At 43.0% G+C, this 27299-nt stretch overlaps 3 protein-coding genes across 7 annotated transcripts in view; 2 read left to right on the top strand and 1 right to left on the bottom strand.

Annotated features, from left to right (window-relative positions):
- LOC308363117 (ankyrin repeat domain-containing protein 13C-like) overlaps nt 1–6425 on the top strand; it is a 46105-nt gene extending 39680 nt beyond the window's left edge. The window contains exons 10-14 of one of the 2 annotated variants that reach the window (XR_013968595.1): nt 1591–1670; nt 2282–2380; nt 2606–2706; nt 4206–4450; nt 5693–6425. Coding sequence is in view for 1 of the 2 variants with exons in the window: in XM_080835895.1 (XP_080692021.1) it covers nt 1591–1670; nt 2282–2380; nt 2606–2706; nt 4206–4336 (411 nt within the window). In the remaining variant the exon portion in view is untranslated. Of the gene's footprint in view, nt 1–1590; nt 1671–2281; nt 2381–2605; nt 2707–4205; nt 5132–5692 lie in introns of those variants that run through there. The other variant, XM_080835895.1, reaches the window with a different exon arrangement.
- Nucleotides 6426–6805: 380 nt separating this feature from the next.
- On the bottom strand, nt 6806–20592 carry LOC308362102 (uncharacterized protein). Of its 2 annotated transcripts, XM_080834594.1 has the most exons (12): nt 20231–20592; nt 18947–19080; nt 16463–16572; nt 16221–16310; nt 14955–15004; nt 14707–14840; nt 14258–14339; nt 13989–14108; nt 13581–13670; nt 13035–13127; nt 8049–8259; nt 6806–7662 (listed from the first exon to the last, which is right to left on the bottom strand). In XM_080834594.1, exons 1-12 carry the CDS (start codon nt 20347–20349, stop codon nt 7447–7449), a joined length of 1449 nt encoding a protein of 482 aa, XP_080690720.1. In that variant the 5' UTR covers nt 20350–20592; the 3' UTR covers nt 6806–7446. The 2 variants fall into 2 exon arrangements, with proteins under 2 accessions (XP_080690720.1, XP_080690721.1); XM_080834595.1 differs by lacking the exons at nt 18947–19080; nt 20231–20592 and adding an exon at nt 16805–18937.
- Nucleotides 20593–20910: 318 nt separating this feature from the next.
- On the top strand, nt 20911–27299 carry lrrc40 (leucine rich repeat containing 40). Of its 3 annotated transcripts, XM_080834404.1 has the most exons (16): nt 20911–21128; nt 21312–21493; nt 21630–21703; nt 21863–21992; nt 22274–22397; nt 22596–22738; nt 23113–23285; nt 23901–23991; nt 24208–24253; nt 24362–24464; nt 24568–24675; nt 25033–25143; nt 25358–25435; nt 25516–25666; nt 26083–26117; nt 26389–27299. In XM_080834404.1, the coding sequence occupies exons 1-16, from the start codon at nt 20984–20986 to the stop codon at nt 26492–26494; spliced, it is 1800 nt and encodes a 599-aa protein (XP_080690530.1). In that variant the 5' UTR covers nt 20911–20983; the 3' UTR covers nt 26495–27299. The 3 variants fall into 3 exon arrangements, with proteins under 3 accessions (XP_080690530.1, XP_080690529.1, XP_080690531.1); XM_080834403.1 differs by lacking the exon at nt 26083–26117 and having other exon boundaries at nt 25516–25701; XM_080834405.1 differs by lacking the exons at nt 25358–25435; nt 26083–26117 and having other exon boundaries at nt 25516–25701.

Below are 27299 nucleotides of genomic sequence, written 5' to 3'. Positions count from 1 at the left end.
GTAGGTGTGGGTGTGGGTGTGTGTGTGTGTGTGTGTGTGTGTGTGTGTGTGTGTGTGTGTGTGTGTGTGTGGGAGTAAGTGTGTGGGTCAGGATGATCACTTCCTAGTCTGCTCACACTTCTCAGCATGCTCCTGCCTGAAGCCGTATTGCTCCCTTTGAGTGTGTGTGTCATTGGTGTGAAGAGCACAAGTGTGTGTGTCATTGGTGTGAAGAGCACAAGTGTGTGTGTGTCATTGGTGTGAAGAGCACAAGTGTGTGTGTCATTGGTGTGAAGAGCACAAGTGTGTGTGTCATTGGTGTGAAGAGCACAAGTGTGTGTGTTTGGTGTGAAGAGCACAAGTGTGTGTGTTTGGTGTGAAGAGCACAAGTGTGTGTGTCATTGGTGTGAAGAGCACAAGTGTGTGTGTCATTGGTGTGAAGAGCACAAGTGTGTGTGTTTGGTGTGAAGAGCACAAGTGTGTGTGTCATTGGTGTGAAGAGCACAAGTGTGTGTGTTTGGTGTGAAGAGCACAAGTGTGTGTGTTTGGTGTGAAGAGCACAAGTGTGTGTGTCATTGGTGTGAAGAGCACAAGTGTGTGTGTTTGGTGTGAAGAGCACAAGTGTGTGTGTTTGGTGTGAAGAGCACAAGTGTGTGTGTCATTGGTGTGAAGAGCACAAGTGTGTGTGTTTGGTGTGAAGAGCACAAGTGTGTGTGTTTGGTGTGAAGAGCACAAGTGTGTGTGTTTGGTGTGAAGAGCACAAGTGTGTGTGTCATTGGTGTGAAGAGCACAAGTGTGTGTGTCATTGGTGTGAAGAGCACAAGTGTGTGTGTGTGTGTGAAGAGCACAAGTGTGTGTGTCATTGGTGTGAAGAGCACAAGTGTGTGTGTCATTGGTGTGAAGAGCACAAGTGTGTGTGTGTGTGTGTGTGTGTGTGTGTGTGAAGAGCACAAGTGTGTGTGTGTGTGTGTGTGTGTGTGAAGAGCACAAGTGTGTGTGTCATTGGTGTGAAGAGCACAAGTGTGTGTGTGTTTGGTGTGAAGAGCAGAAGTTGAGGGATGCCTTCACAATTCCTTATATCTGATCATGGGACTCTTGTCTCTTCCTCAGTAATCCCATTTCTAGATTTAAAGAGCCAAAGCCAGAGAATGTAAATGCAGCGCTTAACTCTCTTTCTCATTGACACTCATAAGATGTGTATATTACCTCTGGCTGTTCTGGGTAATCTGTCACTTTAATCTGTAGTGTGTGTGTGCCTGGTTTGTGCTTTCAGAAGCCACTTTCTCAAGATGAGTTATACATGAGCTCCCTCTAGTGGACAGAGAAAAAAATTACACCTTTTGTAAACATGTTTTGGTTTCTTATGTACCACCAAGTCCTCTAAACCTGATGCTCTTTGGAGATTGTTTTTAAACCAGCTTTTAACTTAGAATTCTTACTTAATTTAAAACTGGTGAAAGCTGTGTGGAGTTAGTATTATTTGCATGAAGAGTGTGACGTTTAGTAGTATTTACATGAACACAGGGGTTTTATTATGCCATAGTGTGGCGTTCAGTAGTGTTTACATGAACACAGCAGTTCCTTACCGTGGCTTTCCATCTCCCTCTGCAGCCGGTGCGGAGGCAGTCTCTCACGGCTCCCTCTCCGAACACCATCTCCTGGGATGAGTACATCACAGCAGAGAACGGGAAGTATGTACAGTTTTTCATACAGCCTACTTAATAAACATGACCATAATTGTACTTCATATACACGATTGTATATGTACTTAATAAACATGACCGTAAATGTACTTAATAAACATGGCCGTTAGTGTGGAAGACAGAGAGGTGTCCTTGATTTGACAGCGCGAATGTGCTCTTTCAACATGAAGGATTTACTGTTTATGAAGGGATTGCGTAGTTAGAAATGAAATGTTTTCCGTTTTGTGGCAGCCTACTCCTGATCATGTGTGCACTGCTGACTTCAACTAGTTAAATGGAAAGCTTCAGCCTGAATGTGAGGACCCCCAGGATTGCAAATGCGCTCGTTCTACAGTGGGACTGTATCCGAGTAGCCAGTAACATGTCATCTCATGGCTTCCTGATCAAGTAGCATTGCTATGCTTTATCACAGCGAAAAGCTCAGGATGATGGAGCTTTGTGCTGTGCTGTAAAGAGTGAGGGTGGTATGAATCGCCCCCCAGCACTGACTTGCCAGATCTGTCCTGCGTGACCTCACTAGACCTGTCAATCACCTGCCAACAGCAGTGTCAGTCAGTAACTCCTCTCTCCTTCCTTCCTGCGTCTGTTTGGTGTTTCAGAGCGCCTCACCTTGGCAGAGAGCTGGTGTGTAAAGAGAGCAAGAAGAACTTCAAGGCAACAGTAGCCATGAGTCAAGACTTCCCCCTGGGTATCGACTCGTAAGTACCCTCTGATCAGTACCAGTGATCTACACTAACTTTAATATATAGTAATAATAATTATTCATTAAAGATAAATGTTATATAACCACAGTGTTGGGTGTATCATTGACATTAGTGCTGATTGCTGATGAGATCCTGGTTTCTGCTCCTCTGACTGCAGTGTGTGTGTGTGTGTGTGTGTGTGTGTGTGTGTGTGTGTGTGTGTTTGTTTGTGTCTTTCAGGCTGTTAAACATTCTGGAAGTGGTTGCCCCCTTCAAGCACTTTAATAAACTCAGAGAGTTTGTCCAAATGAAACTTCCTCCTGGGTTCCCTGTTAAACTAGGTAGGTCTGAGTTTAAGGTGTGTTTATCTGAGTGCAATGTGTTTATTTGTTTGTGTTTTATTTCTGTTCTTGTCGTTGTTTAACAACATTTCATTCATTATACAGTGTTTGAAAAACGAAAAGGCGTTTTGTCTTGGAAAGAGAAGAGGCCTCTTTCCAGTGGTCTAGATGTGTGATATAGCGGTATTCCTTTAAGAGGACCTATTATGCTTTTCCGGTTTACCCATTTCCTTAAGTGTGATTTATAGTTTTATTGTGCGCGTAAACACTCTTATTTGTACAATTATGAAGTCCAAAGTACACGGCAGAGTAACTCTCCCACAGAAACCACTTTTCTCAGCTGCCCCAAATGCCTTGTTGGAGTTCAGGCCGTTTCCTGTGTTACATGATGACGCAATCTCGTTATACAACCGTTATTGCTTTATGACGACGTTATTGGACAGTATGAGAAAAATATTGTTTTTGAATGTTTGAATCTATTTTAAAATAAAAGGACGAACATCAAAAGTGAGCTGAACTGATAAGAGGTCACTTGAAAATAATCTTTGAATGCATCTAATGAAGATTATTTCACCTTGTAAGTGTGAGCCGCCCAGTAATACTTTCACAATCAGTAACGCTTCATGTATAGTTCCCGCTATTTGGTTCCACAGAACCATCTTCGATGAGCACAGGCTGTGAGCAACCAGTGAGCTAATTATAGACTGGCTGTGTGTCATAGTCTCCAGAGTAAGTGCAGGTCCTGCCACAGCATAACCGCACCATGTTGGGACGGTGTGTCATTCTGACAGTTCACATTTCTAGTCGTGGCATTGTCGTGTGGATCATGTTTGGATTCATGAATGTATGAATTATGTGAATATTTGTGATTGTGAGTAGGTTTGAGAATATATTTCACTTTGTGTGAAGCTTTTTGGGGGAACATAGCAGTAACTATTATTGTGATATTATAATATTGTAAAGTGTGACTGTTTTGTGTCAGGAAATGATTGTATTGAGTTAACCCTGATATGAGTGTAGTAGATTAGTGCTTCAACCAACCAATGAAATGAGAGAGTGAGAAACAATCAAATGAGCTGAGAGTTTGCTGAGGTTGGCAGAGTACAGATACTCATTTTGGGAAAGAATGCCACCCTGCAACGCCACAATTGAATCTGTATTCTCTATTATCAGCCCCGACTATGTTGGCAGAGATGAGGACTGCAGTGTCCCAGTTTCCTCAGTGTCCCTAACAGGACTCTCTTCTAGAGCTCATTATCTGCTAACATAAGATAAGATAAGATAAGATAAAACTTTATTGCCACACAACAATGTTGGTGGTATTCTTTGTCATAGGTAGCTCAGGCCAGTAGAAGGGGAGAGAAGGGGGTAGGGAAAAAAAAAAAAAAATACTCCAACATGTATTTACCATAGATATAGGAAGGAGGGCATTTGTTTTTGCAGTCTCTATGGTCCTTTCCCCACTGTGTTGTCAACACCTGTGCTTTCTCTGCCCGCAGACATCCCTGTGTTTCCCACCATCACAGCGACAGTGACGTTTCAGGAGTTCCGCTACGACGAGTTTGAGGACTCCATCTTCACCATACCCAACGAGTTCAAAGAGGATCCCAGCCGCTTTCCTGACCTTTGAACCTGTGGCCCCAACAACACAGAGAGAGAGAGAGCGAGCGAGCGAGCGGCATCTCGAACTCCTACTGCGTATGGACTCACAGAAGGGCATTGGTGGGGTCGCGTTCTTAACGTGGTGAATTAACAAAGGGAGCTTTTTTGTATATTATGGACGTGCTGTATGTAATGTTTGATCGGAAAAGGGAATGTGTTGAACTGACCTGTAGCGAAGCACTGAAATTGATAACTGTACATGGAACAAAACAAGCAAACAAACACTGCCCCACAGCTTGGTGCAAGAAGGTAGTGGTGTGTGTGTGTGTGTGTGTGTGTGTGTGTGTGTGTGTGTGTGTGTGTGTGTGTGTGGCAGCATAGACTCTGGCACCATCCTAATGCACTACATAGCGGAGCACTGTGCCGAGTGTCAGTCGGCAACCAGTCGGTGCTCTCCAACGGACCTATTAAATGGTGACGGTACATTCAGTACGGTGTGTGTTTGAAACACAATGCCATGGAAAAGTGAGGGTTTTTTTTAACTGCTGACGTGGTGTTCGCCACCTTAGACGTGAGCAGAGACGGCATTAGAAAGGATTCATGTAAGCCTTTGTTTTTTGGTTTCTTATATACTTTTTGTAAGACTGTGTTACGAATAGTAGGATACACTTTAAAGGACAGAAAACTCAACTAAGGGGTTGTACATTTTCAAGAAGATGTCTGTATATGGGCCAGAATGAATGATGGAATAGCGTCATGACATGTAATGTAAATAGAATTTCTACAGATAAGGGAAAGCCTTTTTTGTTTGTGTTAAATGCCTCTCTTCCCCGCCCCCCCCCCCCCCTCCAGCTCCTCCCCTCCCTCCCTTACCGTTTGTCTTCTTTGTGTTATTAAAAGAGCGGGGACTGATCTTTTTCGTGAGGGTTGGTGACTGTGCTCTTTATGCCAAGGGTACCGAAGCATGTTGGCCCAGCAGGTGGTTGTGTCTGCTGCTGCTGTTGTTGCTGCTTTTCATACAAGGGTTGTATTCTCCCTAGACTACTTTAGACATTTTATATCTCCCTCAATCACTAGGGAGCAGTCCTGGAAATCCTTTAAAATATGCTTTTATTCTCTTTAATTTCCTCTGAAACTAAGCAACACCCCTTAAGGTTTATTAAAGGTTGCTTCATTTGGAAAACCGACTCCTTGATGTCCTAAACCAGTTGGTATGTGGAAGCCCTGCTTTTTTATTGTCCCTCACTCTCTGCACAAATGTACCCAGGATTGCCTCATGAGGTACCCAAGAGTAAAGACTTCTGTTTCGTACTGCAAATTCTTCCCTGCTGCAGCGCGTATGTGTGTGTTACGCATTGTTTAATGTCCCCTTTCCCATGCAAAGGCACTGTGGGATTCATAACCTGGAGGCTCTGGTGGGAACTGCATCCTGACAGTCGCTTACTGAGCAGTCAGGTGGATCTGTGGGGAGTGAGGTTTCTAAGTCACGTCTATTAACTGTGTTTACTTCAGTGTCAGATGGATGCCAGCATAGTTCATGGAGAATAACAACTTTGAATGAAACTGTAATGCTTACGTCTGTAAAGCTAACATGAAGTGTTTTAAGAGATTTAACAGTAGTGTATCGGGTGCCGGGACTGTATTATCAACACAAACATGCTTTTGCTGAATGCTTTGGGATACACTGTTGAAGCACCAGCGAAACTCACATCTTAATACCCTCTGCTGCCGCTGAACCATTTCCCCCAACCCGCACATTCATTAAACTTTTTACCTTCACCTGTTTCATATGTAACAGCTATTGCTATGTCGTCTCACTACAGGTTAGTGAGCCAAATACTTTGAGAAAAGTAAAAAAAAAATAACAATAATAATAATTTGAATTGCTAGCTTTCCTCTATGGTGGCCCACCTGTGCGCTTTATACACCCCGCCTCACTGGCCCTGGACCGAGTTCAGCTCACATCTGGCGCTGCAGCCAGTGGCCTCTGGGCTGGTTAGTTAGTGCTGTGGCTTTGAGCTTCACAGGCCTTGGCTTGCGCCTTTCTCCAGCTGCCAGGGCCACACACACACACACCACGCATCACACAGCAGGCTGGCCGCACTGTACACACAAGTTGTATACACACACTCCTCCTGCCACTTTTTCATAAGAACTTGTACTTAATAAAAATGTTCACGCAACTAAGGAAAAATAAGACTCCCCCTCCTGTTCTTTTTTTTCAGTATTCGATGTGGAATGAGTCGCAACTGAGATTTGTTTTGTTTGTGTTTTTCTTGATGTTTAAAGCACACTTGTTGTATTCTAATGTTGAAGATGAGTTAAGTGCTGTTTCTAAGGAAAAGCATAAAGTATTTTCAGGTAACTGGTTTTGCATTAGCTACAGATTATTGTTAATGTGTAGGGCAGCACTGTAAAGCCTGGATAAAAGTGGCAATCACAAGAGGCGCCTGGTAAATGGCACCGTAAAAAGAGGAAACCAATGTCATTTGAATTTTTTTTTTTTTTAATTTCATGGTAAAACATGTTGCAATAAGTGCTTCCTAATTAACAACCATTTTTACAAACAGGAAATGGAAGGAGGAAAAGAAAAAAAGATTCCGTCAGAGAAAAATCCAGATCATTCTACATTCTACCAAAGAAAGTTTAGCAATCAACTAGAATGTCTGGAGTCAATTACCTGTTACTTGTCCCATTGTACACTTTTCTTTAATAGTCTTAATAGGCTGAATACCGTAGAAACACATTCAGTCTTGATTAACACAGGCCCCTTTTCTACTACACAAAGCAAGCATGGATACACACACCCTCGTCCTTAACCATTTATAAACTCAATTGGATTTCTTCTGTACCACAACTGTTTTTAATTCATCCTCATATATACAAATACGCAAATCGTTTTGAACATGCTATAAGGTAACTTACTAATCAGATGTACAGTAGAACAGTATGGCATCCTTCCTCTGTAATGAGGGAAGATGAGATCACTGGCTTTAAAAATCCCAAAAGCGCATGATATGGTATTCAAGAAGACGACAGGGATACCTGACAATTCCTCCAGTAATTGTTGAGAATGGGGTGGGTCTGGGTGCATGGTAAAAGGGGGGTATGGGGTGGTTGTCATGGTGATTGTGGCTTTCAGTCGCTCATCTCCATGTCCTCGTCCTGCTGGTCTTCGCTGGAGCCCCCGGAACCCTTGGCTGCATCCTCCTCCTCATCCTCCTCCTCTTGATTTTCCTGCAAGGGCTCCTGGGATTGGGGCGAGTGAGCCGAGTCAGAGCCTTTGTCCTGCTCTTCCTCCTCCTCTTTGTTGCTGTCGTAACCCTGCTCTTCTTCATCATAATCTCTGGTCACCTAGCAACCAGAAAAAGACATACTTTTACAGGTCCTAGAGGCAAATTATTAAAAAGGTGTTTTTTGAGCAAGTTGGTATTCGGAGAGGCTAATAAAAGACCATTATTGTTTCAATTATTCAAAATATTTTTGCATTTGTTTATCTTTGTGAAGCTCTGACGAATGTAAAAAATATGCACAAAAACACATGAAAGAAAGAACAAAGATGCAGTCCTAGGCCACATTATGCTTATAAACGTTTGTACGTACCATATGTGATACAAATCTCTGATAAACGGTTCAAAAGCATCAAAAGAACATAGAACATACTATCTCTTGGTGACTGCAAGGCCAGGCACGTTTAAAAAAACACACTGAGTGACGCGCGGCCACTCACGTTGCATTACCTTCACGTCCCCTTTCTCACTGTCGGACTTGCGCTCTCTATCTTTGTCCTTGTCCTTGTCCCTGTCCCTGTCCTTGTCCCTCTCCTTGTCCTTGTCTCTGCTCTTCTTCTTGCTGGGCGAGCGATCCCGTTTGTCCCGGCTGCGGTCTCCGTCCTCCTTCCTGTCTCGCTCCCGCTCACGGTCCTTGTCCTTCTTCTTCTCTTTCTTGTGCCTGAGTACAACACAACACAAAGGTCGGAGAGGTCACGCTGGATGGAGTACATTTACACAGTTAGCAGATGTTTTTAACCCAGAGCATTTTACAGTATAGTTCCCCTTCTGTCACTTGTGAGACAACGCTCATAAATGGAGAACTAGATGCATGTATGCAAGTCGCTGAAACACCAACCATCAAGTCTTTAGGCAGGACACGACTTGGCAGGGGATGAGCCTAACTCCACCCTCGCCATGAGCTCAATAACCCACTGCCCATCGTCCTTCCTCACTAGCGATGACAATTGATACGATTTGAACGATTCCGTTTCCTGCTTATCGATTCTCTTACCGATTAGTTTTGGGCAAGAAAATAAAAAGCACACAGGTTTATTTACATATTCTTTTATATAATATTCTCTGAATCGATGATGCACATCATATACAGTATAATGTATACATTTACATGTTTGAAATAACCAAAAATAAACTTAAGAAAAGGTCAACAAAATCTCAAAGTGGGGTCCAGAGACCCATAGCCTAGGGATCCTTTTCCTTGATGGGGTGCCAAAGAAAAAGAATATTTGTTTTGACTATAATTACAGCCATAAGTAACAGAATGTATGAATGATTTGGTAATGGGTTCCATACAATGTTTGTAATAAAAAAAATCTAAACTCAAAAATTACTTTAGATGGGGGAGCCTGGAAAAGAATCTTATCAAATAGGGATCTCTTCCTGGTCTAATTTGTTGCAGCATGCTAATTACAGTGCTGTTTTACCTTAAACTGAAAATAAAACTGACATAAACAAATAGTGAAAGCTGGTTAACACAATGAAACAAATGGCACTATACACAGACGTTACAAACTGCAATTTGACAGAAAACATCCCCTTTTTTTGGGGGGGGGGGGGGGGGGGGGGGTAATTCGTCCCATGCCCCAAAGCAGGCACCTTCTATACGGAGGGAGGATATTAAATGGAAAAGGATCCCTAGGCTATGGGTCTCTGGACCCCACTTTGAGATTTTGTTGACCTTTTCTTAAGTTTGTTTTAGGTTATTTCAAACATGTAAATGTATACATTATACTGTATATGATGTGCATCATCGATTCAGAGAATATTATATAAAAGAATATGTAAATAAACCTGTGTACTTTTTATTTTCTTGCCCAAAAATATTCGGTAAGAGAATCGATAAGCATGAAACGGAATCGTTCAAATCGTATCAATTGTCATCGCTAGTGAGGAAGGACGATGGGCAGTGGGTTATTGAGCTCATGGCGAGGGTGGAGTTAGGCTCATCCCCTGCCCAGTCGTGTCCTGCCTTAAGACTTGATGGTTGGTGTTTCAGCGACTTGCATACATGCATCTAATTCTCAACTGCGGAAAAAAAAAAAAAAACAGTCCCATCAGCAGAACCCCAGCCATGCATTTATGACCCCTACGTCATCGGCTGAAAAAGACGCTAGAGCCCTCAACAAGGCCGTCACAAGCCACTATACCTTCAAAATGGTAACACATTGTCAGATGTTGACCTCCATACGCCAAAGAAACTGGTTTACCACAGTGAATGTCAAAGACACAAACGGTTCCTCCGCTTTGCTTTCGTAGGCATGACATAAGAGTATCAGTCCCTTCCCTGTAGCCCTGTGCTGGCTCTGCACACATTAACACAAGTCACAGAGGGCCCGTGTCCTCTCAGAAAGGCAGCGCTGAGGATACTGAACCCCACAGATGGCTAGCTTCTTGCACCCGCTCTCAGCTGAGTGCAAGACACAGGCTCTGTGCTCTCAGCAGATGTTTGACTGGGCTTCACTGTTAATATCCAAAGGAGCAGGGTTTGCTCCTGCACACATTATGATCCTGAGGCTGAAGTTGGACTCCCTGTCCTGCAGAGCTTCCCTGACAGAGGGCTGATCCAGACCTTCATTTTTTTGTCTGTCTCTTTTCCGAAGGGGACACACAATTCGTTCCTCGACTGTCTTCGCCTCCTCGGTGTTATGGCCTCTACGATTGCCCTGATTCCCCTGGCCATGCTGCACATGAAGGATTGGTCCCTGACACAACGCTCACCTTGCAGGACGAGTCATGATCATGCAGCGCTTCTCTCTGGCCTGTGCACCTGGCAGACTCCCAATCCTTCCTCCCCATGGGAAACGTTATGATGTGCAGGGTAGTGACAACAGACGCATCACCTATAGATTGGGGAGCGGTTTTTGAGGGACGAACAGTGAAGCGAGCGTGGTCACCTGTGAGATTGTTTTCAAATAAACTCTCGCGTTGTATGCGGTGCTTCTCTCTTCCTGTTATATCTGAGGGGAATTCATGTTGTGGTGTGTGACGATAACACCACAGGTGTTGTACCTCCTGGAGGCTTCACACCCAAAGCGAGCACCAGGGTGTCTGAACCAGTGGGCAGAATAGTCTCTCCACCGTGAGGTTGTCAAAAAGATTTGCGGTCCTGTTCTTGCAGACGACAGGAGAGATTTCTTCCCAGACCAGAGCTGTGGGTGGGCCTTCCTCCTGAAGAAGATAAACTGAGATCTGAGGGTTTTGATCCAACTGTTGTTGCCACTATTCAATGGTGTGGAGAATCTTCCACTTCATATTCATCCAGACTTAATTGGAAGAGATTTGAGTCGTGGTGCTTCACCAAGAGGCTGATGCCCATTCAGTGTTCAATTGCAGCGATTCTGTCTTTTCTACAGGCACTTTTTGCAGAGAGCATTCCACATTAAAGGAGTTACCTAGTGGCCGTTTCTAATCGTCATGTAGGTTTCAATGTGTCCCCTGGTACACGTGCTTTGGCCACTCGTTTTCTAAGAGGGGTACTGCGTCTCAGGCAAGCCTCACAGTCTTTAGGGATCTCTCCCTGGTGCTGGGTGCTCTCTGTGATCACCTCACAGTGTTTAGGGATCTCTCCCTGGTGCTGGGTGCTCTGTGATCACCTCACAGTGTTTAGGGATCTCTCCCGGGTGCTCTGCAATCACCTCACAGTGTTTAGGGATCTCTCCCGGGTGCTCTGCAATCACCTCACAGTGTTTAGGGATCTCTCCCTGGTGCTCTGCAATCACCTCACAGTGTTTAGGGATCTCTCCCTGGTGCTCTGCAATCACCTCACAGTGTTTAGGGATCTCTCCCTGGTGCTGGGTGCTCTCTGCGATCACCTCACAGTGTTTAGGGATCTCTCCTTGGTGCTCTCTGTGATTACCTCACAGTGTTTAGGGATCTCTCCCTGGTGCTCTGCAATCACCTCACAGTGTTTAGGGATCTCTCCCTGGTGCTGGGTGCTCTCTGCGATCACCTCACAGTGTTTAGGGATCTCTACCTGGTGCTCTGCAATCACCTCACAGTGTTTAGGGATCTCTCCCTGGTGCTGGGTGCTCTCTGCGATCACCTCACAGTCTTTAGGGATCTCTCCTTGGTGCTCTCTGCGATCACCTCACAGTGTTTAGGGATCTCTCCCTGGTGCTCTGCAATCACCTCACAGTGTTTAGGGATCTCTCCCTGGTGCTGGGTGCTCTCTGCGATCACCTCACAGTGTTTAGGGATCTCTCCCTGGTGCTCTGCAATCACCTCACAGTGTTTAGGGATCTCTCCCGGGTGCTGGGTGCTCTCTGCGATCACCTCACAGTGTTTAGGGATCTCTCCCTGGTGCTCTGCAATCACCTCACAGTGTTTAGGGATCTCTCCCGGGTGCTGGGTGCTCTCTGCGATCACCTTTTTCAGCTCTTGCACAAAGTGGATATCATATTCCTCTCATATAAAGGGGCACTGCTTCTGGCTCTTGCAAAAGCTCAGCTCTCAGCGAGTCCCTTATGCACTCAGTTCACTCTTCCAGGGACTTACCCTGTGTTTGTGCCTGAGGTTGTGACGCAGCTAACCCTTCCGGATATATCAAACTAGGTTCTGTCTACCCTCACTCCGATTTCCTTTGATGAGGTCAGAAGACGCACGGCTTATGTCCAGTATGGGCTTTATGTACTTGCATGGACAGGCCAAGGGAGTTCAGATCATCTGACCCAACTGTTTGTATGCTTTGCTCAACCCGCACAGGGTCAGTCTTTGACAAAACAACATCTTTCACACTGGATTGTGCAGTTATAGAGGCCTCTTATGAGAGGAAAGGTGTAAGCCTGCCACAGGTCCACGCCCACTCTATGGCGACCTCGTGGGCATTATTTCATGTCTTAGATATAAAGCAGATCTGTTTAGCTGCTCATTGGTCCAATTCTCATACGTTCTTGCTTTTTTTATTGTTGGGTGTCACTGCACCATCGTTTGCACAGCGTGTTTCGCGATAAGGGCCTATTGGCGAGTAGGCTTGTTGTTTGTGTACTTGGTTTCAGGAGGCGATAAGCAGATTATTTTATAACCCTCATATTTTTTATCCCATTCCAGGACCCATATTCGAGCTGGGTCATGACCAGTTAGGCTCCTCCCTCCTGTCCAATAGTTACCTGCCTAAAGGCTTCATTGTAGGCGTTTCAGTGACTGAGATGCATGCATCTAGTTGCCCATATACGAGCTGTGTCTCACTCTGTACCTTCTAAGAACTGAGGTTACAAAGAGAAGAAGTGAACATAGTATTATAATATAGTATTCAATGTGGTAGAGTTTACCTATTCTAATATTCTAATACTATATTACCTAAGTATGTGCCCTCTCTGGGTAGTATTGAACCAATGGTCTCAGTACCGTTACCACCACATTTACTCCAGCAGATGAGCCACTGGAACACGTGATGTCAACGGTATCTTGTGACCCACCTAGTCCAGGATTTCTGCTTACCTTCTGGGTGACGGGGACCTGGACAGCTTCCTCCTTGGCGATCGAGACTTTTTGGGTGATCGGGAGATGCTGCGGCTCTTCCTGTGCCGTCTTCTGTAGGGAAAACAAACGATTGCGGGATGTCAGGAGAGGCTGAACTGTGACCTACTTTTCAAAGGCCTAGGATCTTACAGAATGTTTCCTAAGGATTATCTCCACACATATTTCTCAAAATGCTAGTTAACTACAAATAGTTAAGAAATCATAACCTCACAATTCTTCAAAGGAAGTGAGATTTCAAAACAAAACAAACAACAACAAAACAGAAATGGATTTGGTAAGATTTTTTCCGTGATTTTTTTTATTATATATTTATTTTTAACTTTCCTTCCAAAAATAAACAAAAATGTCTGAAGGAAGAATAAATAGGCAATTTTCTTACAGGACTACAGACATTGAGAAGAAGGTCCTGTTATGGAAAGGTCCCTCTGTCTAAGAAACCCTCTTGTTAATGGTCCTGGCATAAAACTGACAGAAGTGCAGAAGTGAGATAGTCTGTTCCCTTACCGACTGATGCTCCGAGATCGCCGTCCGCTGCTGTAGCTCTTCGGTGGAGTTTTAGAGCGCTTGCGAACCTTTTCATCTTTCCTTCTGTCCCTAAAGGAGTGAGTGAGTGCATTAAGATTTAAGATCTGACAGCATCCTCCAAAAGGACATTTCACCAGAGTTGTGCTATTACTTTACAACCAGAAGGGAATATTTTTAATATGAGTACATATCATTAAAATGTATTTTTGCGCTTTTTTTTTATTTATTTTTTTAAGTTTGACAGTTTATGAACTCATTCCCTAAATAAACAACAAATAAACATTATAAACATACAAAATAAGCACACTAATTACTCACTGACTGCAGTCAAATGACTTATCCACAGAAGTGGCCTGGTCAGATGGACCACCCCTGAAGGGAACCCACCTGGACCTGCTGTAAGATCGTCTGCCCCGGTCCTTCGAGTGAGACCTCCTCCTCCTGGGACTCTTGGACTTCCTCCTGCTCCTGGAGCGGGACCGCCGCCGCGACCTGCTCTTGGAGCGCCTGTGATGGGACAATACGGCTCGACTCATGGCAGGAACACAAGCACATTTGGTTGTATGCAAATACAATGATAATAAAGGCTTTGCTTTTTTTATTCTATTCTATATGGCCTTCAAACTTGAACAGGGTTGTATTAGGACAACAGTTACCTGTGTCTTGAACGAGAACGAGACCTCCTCCGTCGTGACCTTGACCTGGATCTAGAATGTTTCCGTTTGTCCTCTTTCTTGTCTGCAAGTGAAGATGGCTTTTGTTTTTACGCTCAATTGAAAGCAATGATGTCTGATTTTTCAACACATCACAAAGATACCCTCAAGAATATACTTTACAATCAAGAAATTACACACTCTTACATAAATGCCCAAACACCCTTTCAGACCCAGACAGGACTTTCTTAATTAGCTCTCGAGACAAACCACCAAACGAAAGACCAACTCACTTCCAGGCATTTATAGGGGCTTAATAATGACGTATAAAGAGTTTACAACCTAATTAATAGCCTATTTATAAACCATTTATAATGGAGTCTGATTGTAAAGTGGTATCGACTTTCTTAATTAGCTCTCGAGACAAACCACCAAACGAAAGACCAACTCACTTCCAGGCTCAATGGCGGCGGAGATCAACGACTGTGCTTCCCTGACCCTCTTCATGGCCTCCTCGATCTCCTTGTTTGCTGCATCGGCCTTCAGACCAGGGTTCATATTCAATCCAGCTGCCATTTGATTTAACCTGGGCAGTTCAGAGAGAATAATTAAACTACTGAATAATGGTTAAACAACTGAATGACAGTGTTATAAAGTGAATGGTACTGCTGTTTGAGGTTATCAGACTTGTATTACTTACTTAGGATCCACAGATGTCATCAGCTTCAAAAGCTGCTCAGCTGATAGGGACTGGAAACACATGAAATTAAAGTAAGTCACAGTATAATGTTTGAGCTGCACACTGTTCAGTCCATCAGTCAAAACAGAAAGGAAAACACTGTTACCTGTATGTATGCTTAACAAGAAACACTTAACTATGGTCTAAATGATAAACAGATAGATAGATACTTTATTAATCCAGAGGGAAATTAAGGTCATCCAGTAGCTTATACACTTAACTCACAAACATTCATACATGAATCATAAAAAACAATACACATAGGGAGAACATGTACACAGGGAGTTGGGTGTTTACAGGATTAGGCAAGGCAAGGCAAGGCAAGGCAAATTTATTTATAGAGCACATTTCGTACATTATGCAATTCAATGTGCTTTACATAAACAAACAGTAATAACATTTAAATTGAAACACAGTAAAAGAAACTTAAATAAAAATAAAAAATAAAATAAAAATAATTATGAAAATAAATAAATAAATAAAACATTAAAATCAATAAATTGCAGGTAAGAGACATTATGATTAGCAGCACTAAGAAGCAGCATACCGTAATAAATAGAGAATTTCACATATAGGCTAAAGAGAATAGGTTTGTTTTTAGTCTTGTCTTGAAACTGTCTATGGTGGGGGCAGTTTTGATGTGGTCTGGTAGTAGATTCCAAAGTTTTACTGCATAATAACTGAAGGCTGCTTGATCTTGTTTAGTTTTAACAGTAGGGGCCACCAACAAGATTCTATCCTGGGATCGGAGGGGTCTGGGAGGTACATACGGCTGGAGCATGTCCTTAAAATATAAAGGTCCAAACCCATGCATGGACTTAAAAACAAGTAGCATCACTTTAAATTCAATTCTGTGGCTAACTGGAAGCCAGTGAAGAGATTTCAGTATTGGAGTTATATGTTCTGTTCTCCTGGTTTTGGTAAGAACTCTAGCAGCCGCATTTTGTATTAGCTGGAGCTTTTTAATATGCTTTTTGGGGAGTCCAGTGAAAAGACTATTACAATAGTCAATTCTGCTGGAAATGAATGCATGGACAAGTTTTTCAAGATCAGCCTGTGACATGAAACCTCTTAGTTTTGAAATGTTTTTTTAAATGGTAAAAGGCTGATTTAGAGATGGATTTTATATGTTGATTGAATGACAGGTCACTAGGATTAAAAGAATGTTGAATTACAAAATATCAAAGCCCATACATTGCAACATTCAGCACCAAGTGTTTTTTTTACCTGGGGGTTCATGTTGGGCCCAGGCATTCCTAGAGCGGCCATGGTGTCCATGTTGGGGCCTCCGAGACCGCCCAGAGGAACTCCTCCCATCTGCAGCACAGATATCCCATGAGACCTTGCAGGAAGTAAGCTAACAAAGCGCTAAGCTAACTCAGGCTCAAGTACAACTGCATCAAATATATGGATCGGGGTAATTGGGTTTAGATGAACAGATAAATACGTATAAACCATTTCAGACTCACTGATGCCATTGGGTTTGGAGTGGGCAAGAGCCCTCCTCCTGGTAGTAATCCTGCGACAGCATTGGCTGGTGCTAGAAGTGACAGAGCTTTCGATTCGTCAGGAATCACGCCTAAAGGGAACCATAAGAGAAAGAATTAACACACACCCCTGAACTTGTTGGTTATAAAGACAGACACACACACACACACACACACACACACAGACCCGCAAAAAGGGTCTCCTCAGACAGGTTCTACACATTTACACATTTGCTCTGAGTTCAAAACTGGGTCCCTGATAAACAGTACGATTGCATAGTACTACACAAAATGTCACTAAACACACTGCCAAGATGTTATCACCTGAACTTGTTTTTTTAAGTCATGAACCAAATGAAAGCAAGCACAGCCGGCTGTCCAGTGGGATGTGCTCTCAAGTTTCATAAGATGTTTTATGAACAAGCGATTCGCGTCGGCTGCTTCGCTACAAAGCACACAAACACATCAAGATAGACAAAACAGGGTTTATAACTTCGGAGTAACACAGCAAATTCAAAATGCATGACTATAGGCTAAAACTTACCATAACAGAGAGACATAAGACTTATTATTATGTATTGGGCTTTTGCTGGTTTAAATGTTGCCAGTACTAACATACAAAAAAAAGGAAAAACAGACACTCTTTACAGCCCCAAACACTCAACTGCTTGGTATTTATTTTTTATTATTATTATTTTTTAAGTAAAAGCATGGCACTGCCTTGAGTCTAAGCAATCAAGGCCAGCAAAAGCCCTCTAACTGACATTACAGTGTGGACCATGTGCTAAAGAGAAAAGACAGCAGAAGAGGTGAACAAAAACATGGACGTTCTGTGAGTTGAATGAGATCCGTGGTTGTATGTGAGATCTGAAATCAATTTAATTTAAATATTTTTTAGTTTTTTTTTGTTTGTTTTTTTGTGTGTGAAGAACACAACAAAGACAGAGAACACTTGAGAAACAGGACAAGCTGCAGACAAAACGGTTGGGTGGTATTTTCTGCGCGGGCCAGGTATTTAGGACCGGCAGAACCAGGCAAAAGAACTGTAAAACACAACAACACAAAAAGAAAACCACCGTTAAGAACATCTTTCTTTCGCTGTGTCCACGCCTCTGGATCATGTGGAGAGGATCACTTCAAACATTCCACTGCATTTACAATGCTTTGCCCATAGTCTCGTTCTCTTTATTAGTGCAGATATTACAGGGCGTGAGAGAAGACAGAAATAGCTATGCAGATGAAACAAATCCAAACTACTGCAGAAATGCTTTCAGACTAATGTCCCCGGGGGAGCCTGGAGGGTTATCATCTTAATACCAACCTCGTCCAAGAGAACAGCATTACAAACATGCAGAGATTCGTTTCACCTGATCCTAACACCACACAATTAGTGTAGTTGTGCATGCTCTTCAACTTATTATGGAGATATAAAACAAATGAGTCTTTTCTTCTGAGTATGAAAGATTATGCTTGTGTGCCTCTCAACCTCTACGTGCAACCTGTCCAACTCTAAGCTGGTAGGATGCCATAATGATCTGATCGCTTAGTCTTCATGATGTGATGAAGCAGAGAAAGAATGCCTATTTACTACAAGATAACGTCTGAGTTGAAGGTATGCCACCCTTTAAGTTTTACAATCCTCAGTGGCCACAATTGGGGACTCAATTTTCTTGTCTGCTACAAATATCACACACAAATGAAAAAAAAGAGAAACAGTTGAGGACAGGGTATAAAATGCAACAAGGGGTGAGACGCTCTGTTTGTGGGAGCCAGGGGCTCTGTCTCTCTCCTGCCTTTCTTCTTCGGCCCCATTTAGACCAAACATTTGACACAATATAGTGTTTTCACCAACGCCCTACTAAGTGATATTACATTTACATAACATTAACATAACATTTAGCAGATGCTTTTATCCAAAGTGACGTACAAGGGAGATTAAAGCAGCAATAAAGGAGTTCTGTTCCAATACTAGCAAGCTAACTACCTAAAAGGCATGCAAAAACTTTGCACCCCCACCAACAGCCCAGTTGACACTGATAGAAGCTTGCCAACACACTAACTGGTGTCTTTTGGCAGTATAGCTGGCAATGTCACTGAGAAAGCTTTTCTTCCATTTGTACAGGGTGTTCCAGCCCGGTATACAGAACTACATAGGGCATATCCTGGATGGCTAGTGGGAAAGACACAGGTGTTTATCTGTCCTTCACATGACCATTTGCTATCAAAATGAATTTGAGGATGGTACCATAACTAGTTGCCTATAAAACCATACCTTAAAAAGTGTCAAATTGTTGCATAGTGTTACTTTAAGACAATCAAGATGCTTTGGTATTACCAAGGCTAGTTTTGATCCTCACAAAGTGCAATATTTGGAATAGACAGAATACAAGTTATGATTGGAGTCCCACTCCCAGCATGCATTTTTTTGACACAAATCTAGTCAGCCACGTCAAGAGAAACACCTACCTTCAGCAAATGGGACGACAATCAAGGCTCTGTCCACGAAGACTGTGTTAGTCAAGTGCTGGGATACGCCAACCGATTCAGACTCGAGGAACTTTACAAAACAGACACGTGAAGTCACAGGCAAGGGAGAATCACTGGAAGAAAATATAAAAGCTTTTGCAAGAAATACACACAAGGTTCTTCAGTATTTCCGGTAACTCAAACAAGAGGTTTTAAAACAAGGCTGTGTAAAATATATGAATGCAAGGAATAATTTCATAAACTACTTTGTTGTCTACTGTACTTGGGATACACTAGACATTCAACAACCAAAAGCAAATAATTGAATCCCCAGTCAAGCTGTCTTGGTTTGGCCAATGATGTCCCAGGGGCCCAGGGGGTCTTGGACGTCCTACCTTAACTGCAGTTATGACGTGCAGCCAGATTTATTCGACAGGTGAAAAACAGCAAAAGCACAAAATACATATGTTAGCTCTTTGCCGTCGCACCAAAACTACCCTTTTTCAACTTTCAATTTATATTATCAGCAGGCTACAACCTTCACTCAATGACCTAGCGTTACTCCCAAGTAGTGTCAGGAAAGTTTCTCGATGCACTCATTAATATACCTTGAAAATTAAGACAGCAAAATACCCTCATAACAACCTAAACAGATATGACCATTGCTAGGTAGCCAGATTAAGACAGCTAACTAACTTACCTTTATCAATCTCCAAATGGCGTTATTTCATGTACAACGTGTATTACTCAATAGCAAAAGTTATTAGTAACTGTGTCACCTATGCAGATCTAACGTTAGGGCACAGGCAGAGTAACTTGCAAGCAGGCTATGTAACTATTATAACTGGTAAGCCAAGCCAAGACTGGACAACTAGTGTCAAGGGCTGGTACAAAAATCTAAAACCAGCGATAATGAAAGTTTTTGGCGATCGACAACACAGGCTGAAGACAGATTGCTTACATTGACGTCTGCTTAGTGTCAGTGACTGACTTCTGAAGTACAACTGGTATCGATACATAAATCTAAGTTAGTTTACACCTGTATTAACAATAATAAACGCCAGGTTTCAACGTTGTAATGGGTCATCGTTTATGGTCGCTAGCAAAGTAACGTTAACTGTTAATGAGATCACTGCGGGCAATTCCTCCGAATCAACATCACCCATTTAAAGTCAGCTATGACGGCTGGGTTAGCTAGATAGGCAAACTGACGTTAGCACTCAATCACTGCTAGCAAGCTATGTCTTCCGTCAACCAAATAAAGTGTGGTTCTAAAATACTCACTCAGGTGGAAACAGCTTCAACTCTTCGATATTCCCCAGGAATCCAAAGAGTGTTCTCATCTGTTCAGAGGTTGTGCTTGGAGACACATTTGTCACCTGAATTACGTTAGTGGAGCTCATTTTTGTTTCCTTGCTGGTCGCCAATGGCTAATATTAGCTAGCCTACCTAGCCAACAATATCAGCAACCAGACTAGCTATGTAGCTGTGTATCTACTTACGTAGACAAAATAAAACGATATCGCTAGACAGCTAGTGTCGTGTGTGTACTCTAGTACTGTTATTGCATTTGCATGCCAACTAGTGACAAAATTGCGGCAACAGTAATGCTTTCGGCGGCCTTCCCCTAACAGCAAAGCGTGACATTCGACAGTTGAACTTGGTTGAACCTCATCTATCGTTTCAAGATAAAAGTCTTATACTTTGTTGTGGAGTGACTATGCAATTCACCAACACCAACACCAACTTAAAATAAACATCAATGAGTTAATGACCGCAAGCTAATAGCATAACAGTAACGTTAGTATCTACAAAATATACATTAAGTTGAAATGCATTCATTTCTGGGGAAACACGTTTCTGTGGATTACTTTATCAACGGAACTCTTATTAACAAAAGCGGAACACATTAGCTAATGACGTTTGACAGTACGCCACCAGGCGCGGCAAATGCTATCAGCAGTTGTTAGCACAAATAACGTAGCAGAGGCTGCATCTGTATTCAAGTGTTTTTCGAGTAGTTGGCAGATTTACCAAATGTCCCGTTTTAAAAGAGGCGGAATGGCCGATTCCAGGGCTGGGTTTAGGACGGAAACACAAGTTTCGCCTATTCCTAACGGCCTATTAAAAGCAGCTAGAAAAAGTGGCCAGTTAAATCTATCTGGAAAGGGTTTAACGGAAGGTAAGATAAAATGCCAGCTACGCGTGACTGGAGTGAATTAACGTTAGCTATATATAAAAAAAAATCAATGTTACAGGAACAGCCGTTGTTGTGTTTGTTTATTTGTCATACCCTAAAAATAAAAAAACAGCCCTCTTCTGTTTGCATAACATTCAATGTTCTTCATATTAACTTGATTTGCAGTTCCACTCCGCGTCTGGAGGCTAAACTTAGACACACCTGAGGAGGCCAATCAAAATGTATCTTTCGGTGCAGACGATCGGTGGTGGGAACAAACAGATCTAACCAAGCTTATCCTCTCATCAAACAAGCTCGATACTCTGTCTGAAGATGTAAAGCTGCTGCCAGCTCTGGTTGTTTTAGATGTAAGTAAGTTACGGAAATAGCTGCTGATGCTGACTGCCCCAGGGATTCATTGGTTTGAATAGAATATGTTCAATGCACATCGATATTGCCCAATGACCTTATCACTCAGCAATATTGAATTCTCTCAATTTTAAGGTTCATGACAATCAACTCACTACATTACCCAAAGAAATTGGTGAATTGGATCAACTTCAGAAACTTGTTCTAAGGTAGGTCTATGTCACTGCACAATGTTTTCGATGCACTGAGCACGATTTCAAGCTATTAAGTCTGATTACTTTTGTTTGCATGGGTCTTGGCATCCTTAAATGAACTTGGCAGGTAGCCTACACAACATGGCCATCATATTTTCTGTTCAATGTCTTCAGTCATAATAAGTTGAAAGAGCTGCCCGTGGAGCTATGGGGACTGACAAACCTCCGAAGTCTTCACCTGCAGCAGAATCAACTGGAGGGCCTTCCACAGGAAATTGCGCAGTTGATCAATTTGGATGAAATAGTGGGTGTGGTTCTAAGTTGTGATTGTTTAAATGTGAAAAACGGGTCATTGGATACATATTTATTAGAATAAGTTATCTAACTCACAATTGCATATGACTATTTTAGTCTGTGCAATATGGTTTGAAAGTTATTTTTAATATTCTTAGAGTAGTTGGTAATGGTGTTAATGGTCTTACAGTGGCTAATATTTTAAGTGTGCATGAATTCAGTCATGAATGTTTCTCTCAAACCATGATATGCAAACCATGCTTGATGTTGTAAATGATATTTGAATTACAGGATCTCTCCAACAATCAGTTAGAAGAAGTTCCAGATGGTCTAGGCAACCTGACAAAGTTGGTTAAGCTCAATCTGTCTTGCAACAAGTTAAAGAGGCTATCTCCTTCAGTCAGTAACATGAAGAGTAAGTATGCACATCAAGTTCAAGGGCAACCTATATTAACTACATAAGATGTGAAATATATGACAAATTCACACAAAATCAAAAGGCAAACATAAAAATGTGTAAATTGTCTAAATGTCTAAATATGTAATGAATTGACCTTATTTTGAAAGTAATGTAGTTACCTTATTTTGAAAGTAAAGTGTTAGCCTTCCCCAGATCTGAGAATGCTGGACTGCACCAAGAATCAGCTGGAGAGTATTCCCCCTGTGTTGGCCAAGATGGAATCCTTGGAGCTGCTGTATCTGAGGCACAACAAACTACGATTCCTTCCAGAGCTGCCACAGTGCAAAACCCTCAAAGTAAGACAGGGCAGTTCATCTCATAATTTACTCATGTTTATTGCTGTCCATCTGTGTAGTTCATTTAATATTATGATTTAAAGGTCTAGTCCTAGTATAAACTATTACACTTTTCGTCAAGTTGTGGTCTGTTCTTCATGCATCTTTCACTACCGGGAAACAAAGAGTGACTTGGACCGAACAGTACTCTAATTCCAGCCAATCAGCAACAAGGGGTCCTCTGTAACACTCCTTCTGGAGCACTGGCTGATTGGCTGTTGAGTTCAAATATCAACAATCTTTCGCCAGTATCAAGGACTAAACCTTTAACTGGCCTTGACTTATGTGTCATTGCATGAAGGTAGAGAGAAGGTAGATCGCTGTTTGTCTCCTAGGAACTCCATATGGGGAACAATCAGATAGAAGAAATGAAGGCTGAGTACCTGAAACACCTGAGTGCCCTCAGTGTCCTGGAGCTGAGGGACAACAAGCTGAAGGTCCTGCCTGACGAGGTCACTCTACTGGAAGGCCTGGAGCGCCTGGACCTCGCCAACAATGACATCACCAGGTGCCCCTGTTCCCCTACCCTATCACTAATACTACTACGGACACTACTACCACTAGTACTAATAGTACTTCTGCTACTAGTACTATAACTACTGAGATTACTACTATAACTACTGCTTCTACTATGGCTGTGATTACTACTACTACTGTGATCGGCCACACTAAACCCAACACTTCATCATACTACTACACCTGTAACTACTACTAGTACTACTACTACTACTTTTGCTATTACTGCTACTACTACTACTACTACTACTTCTACTATTTCTGCTACTACTACTTCTACTATTACTACAACTACTACTAATAATAATAATACTAATGATAATGATGCATTGATGAAGTACTTTTCCTTAAACTATTTCTGCAACCCAGGAAAAAAATCCTAAATGTCCTTTACCGTAAAGCGGTAAGGCGCTAAAAACATTTTCTTATTTTGTCATAACCTTCTTCTCCTGGCTGATGTATTTGGCTAGAACACTGTACGCCCATCAATCACACAGCACGGCATCCCGAGCTAAAAGGAGCATGTGCTTGGCTGGATGGTCCTGGTAGTTAACATTTCTTCTTTGTTTTCTCTCTCCCCCCCCCCCTCCTCTTCTGAACGAGTCAGCCTGCCTTGCACTCTTGGCAACCTGCCCAATCTGAAGAGCGTGTCCCTGGAAGGAAACCCTCTGAGGGGCGTGCGCCGAGACCTCCTGACTGTGAGTGCATCCTTCAGCGCTCAGCTGCTTGGCCTGGCTTCAGCAGCTGCTGGCCGCTGGTGACCACACAACAACCCCCCTGTTTTGCCCCGGCTGGTGATGATCACACAACAACCCCCCTGTTTTGCTCCGGCTGTGCCGCTCAGCTCACTTGCCTCCTCATGTCTGTGTGTGTGTGTGTGTGTGTGTGTCTGTGTCTGTGTCCTCTGTTTTCAGAAAGGCACTGGGGAACTGCTCAAGTACCTAAGGAGTCGCATCAAAGGTACGACAGTGAGAATTCAACGTGTGTGTGCTTAGCTGATGGACAGCACTTCAATTGTTCAGATTACAGTATTTATATGTTTTACAAGTATTTTTTTCCCCTTTGTAGAAGAGCCGGATACAGCAGAGCAAGCCAAAACAGCCATGACCCTGCCCAGTCAAGCTAGGATCGATGTACACTCTATCAACACACTGAAGACTTTAAATTATAGGTATGATTTTAAGCTTGTGTATGGATGTCAAAGGATTGAAGACGTCTTGTAAGTCATTTTAGATTGCATGGGGGAAACTTTTTCTGTCTTAATTGTTGCACAGTGAAAAGCAGGAGTCGATGGTCCCTGACGATGTGTTTGATGCTGCTGGGGGAAGTCAGGTTGCCACTGTAAACTTCTGCAAGAACCAGCTGACAGCAGTGCCTCCCAGGTCTGTGGTAACAGTTTCTCCAGCCCCATTTTTGAAACAAGGTCATGAAGATGTTCAGTACTCAGGGGTCCTCAGTGTGAGTGTGTGAGTGTGTGAGTGTGTGAGTGTGTGAGTATGTGAGTGTGTGAGTGTGTGAGTGAGGTGAGTGAGTGAGTGAGTGAGTGAGAGAGTGAGAGAGAAGTGGGCTCTGTCTTTACTGTAGTCATTTCATGTCCTTGTAAAATGCATAAAAGTAGGGGACCCCTGGTGTATTCTGTACCTGAGATCTGTATGTGACCTATAGTCCTTGAAACTGGACCCTCTAAGCAGGAATGCTCTAAATCACCATTCTTGATTCTGCCTGTTTTTCATCTGAAGGCTTGTTGAGTTGAAGGACACCGTCTGTGATGTCAACCTTGGGTTTAACAAACTGACCAGCATCCCACTGGACTTCTGTATGCTGAAGCAGCTGACCTACGTAGATCTCAGGTAAACAATACAGAATCACCAGCTCAGGGTTTATGCATTACATAACATATAAGCCACTAGTAGGTGTGTAAAGAGAATTTGGAAAGGGTGAAAATTGTAAAAATGTATGAAATAATTTGATGGAAATCAGAAGAAGCTGATGTGAAACAATTTTTGACATCATCGTTGAGGCAGATTAACACACGTAAATAACAATGAAGTCTTTTGTGTTCAGAAACAACTTTCTCACTGCACTACCACCAGAATTGGAGGGTCTTGGCAAACTAAGGAGCATCATTTTGTCCTTCAATAGGTAACTTCAACACTTTCAATATTGCGTTAAATAGCTAAATCCTGGGATCAAAAGGCTAATAATCTCTTACCCTTTCACAGGTTCAAGACTTTCCCAGATGTTCTATACAAGATACCCACACTGGAGACCATTTTGATGTGTAACAATCAGGTCGGTGCTGTTGACCCAGTTGGGTTGAAGATGCTGGAGAAACTGTCCACATTAGACCTGCAGAACAATGACATCATGCAGGTGCCTCCAGAGTTGGGCAACTGTAGCAGCCTCAGGTAAGAATGGCAACCGTCTTCACTCAGTCTCGTCACTGCTCATGTAAAGGCACTGTGGTACGCCCCAACCCCAGCTCTGTGTCTCCCCTCTAATGTAAAGGCACTGTGGTACGCCCCAACCCCAGCTCTGTGTCTCCCCTCTAATGTAAAGGCACTGTGGTACGCCCCAACCCCAGCTCTGTGTCTCCCCCATAATGTAAAGGCACTGTGGTACGCCCCAACCCCAGCCCTGTGTGTCCCCCATAATGTAAAGGCACTGTGGTACGCCCCAACCCCAGCTCTGTGTCTCCCCCATAATGTAAAGGCACTGTGGTACGCCCCAACCCCAGCTCTGTGTCTCCCCCATAATGTAAAGGCACTGTGGTACGCCCCATCATGCAGGTGCCTCCAGAGTTGGGCAACTGTACCAGCCTCAGGTAAGAATGGCAACCGTCTTCACTCAGTCTCGTCACTGCTCATGTAAAGGCACTGTGTCTCCCCTCTAATGTAAAGGCACTGTGGTACGCCCCAACCCCAGCTCTGTGTGTCCCCCATACTGGTGCTCCAGTTAGGACTGCTCCAGAGCGTGGCCTTATGAAATAGTCATGAGGCATCGTTGCTGGGACTTCATGTAAATCAAACAATTCCTGAATTATTGATTACTCGGATCTTTAAAAAAAATACCCCCTTCTTGCTGTACCCCGACAGGGCTCTGATGCTGGATGGGAATCCTTTCCGAAATCCCAGAGCAGCGATCGTGGCCAAGGGAACCGATGCTGTCCTGGAGTATCTGCGCAGTAGAATTCCCACCTGATCTTAACTACGCACCTGCGCAGTAGAATTCCCACCTGATCTTAACTACGCACAGGACTATGTCTGTGAGAGTGTGATGTCCTAGTAATCATCACACATCGCAGCTTGAGGCATGATACATTCTTCTCTCTTTTCCACTAAAGATAAGACAATGAACTGCGTTCACATTCTGACACTGAACACTACCAATGGCTCCTTTGCCAATAATCCTGTGTTCTTTTTTTTACCAGCACTTTCCACTCCGATTGATTGACATTGAATTGTGGTCGAACAGTGGATGTGTGTCATTGTTCTGTGACGAAACAAACTGGTGCACGTTCACTATTCAGCACATCTTGATGTGTCATTGTTCCGTGACGAAACAAACTGGTGCACGTTCACTATTCAGCACATCCTGTTGTGTCATTGTTCTGTGACAACAAACTGGTGCACGTTCACTATTCAGCACATCCTGATGTGTCATTGTTCTGTGACGAAACAAACTGGTGCACGTTCATTATTCAGCACATCCTGTTGTGTCATTGTTCTGTGACAAAACAAACTGATGCACGCTCACTTATTCAGCACTTTCTGCCAATTTTGTACACTTTGGTCTTTTCCAGGCCGGCTGTTCGTTTTTAACGATCACATGATTTTACACCCAGGTCGTGTTTTGAAAGTTTGTTTATGACAATAAAACCCTCGTCTTAAAATACATTGATATGCAAGAGAAAAAAACTGTATGTGAGTGAATCATGATCAAAATAACGTTGGCTAGATTTTGCAATTTTCATTTTTCAAAAGTTTCAGCTGTCAATAAAACTGAG

Source organism: Sprattus sprattus (assembly GCF_963457725.1).
Source record: "Sprattus sprattus genome assembly, chromosome: 3".
In the NCBI taxonomy this organism is placed as follows: Eukaryota; Metazoa; Chordata; class Actinopteri; order Clupeiformes; family Clupeidae; genus Sprattus; species Sprattus sprattus.
The sequence above is the reverse complement of the archived record's forward strand: the minus strand, read 5'-3'. Positions and strand labels throughout refer to the sequence as shown.

Coding starts and splice junctions, on each gene's coding strand:
- LOC308362102 (XM_080834594.1), bottom strand. CDS start 20,349: ATGAGCTCCACTAACGTAATTCAGGTGACAAATGTGTCTCCAAGCACA. Junction 15,005..16,220: donor GGCCCAACATGAACCCCCAG/GTAAAAAAAACA, acceptor ATGTGTTTCCAG/TCCCTATCAGCTGAGCAGCT. Junction 14,340..14,706: donor CGCCGCCATTGAGCCTGGAA/GTGAGTTGGTCT, acceptor CTTCACTTGCAG/ACAAGAAAGAGGACAAACGG.
- lrrc40 (XM_080834404.1), top strand. CDS start 20,984: ATGTCCCGTTTTAAAAGAGGCGGAATGGCCGATTCCAGGGCTGGGTTT. Junction 25,144..25,357: donor CTGACCTACGTAGATCTCAG/GTAAACAATACA, acceptor TTTTGTGTTCAG/AAACAACTTTCTCACTGCAC. Junction 25,667..26,082: donor AGAACAATGACATCATGCAG/GTGCCTCCAGAG, acceptor CCCATCATGCAG/GTGCCTCCAGAGTTGGGCAA.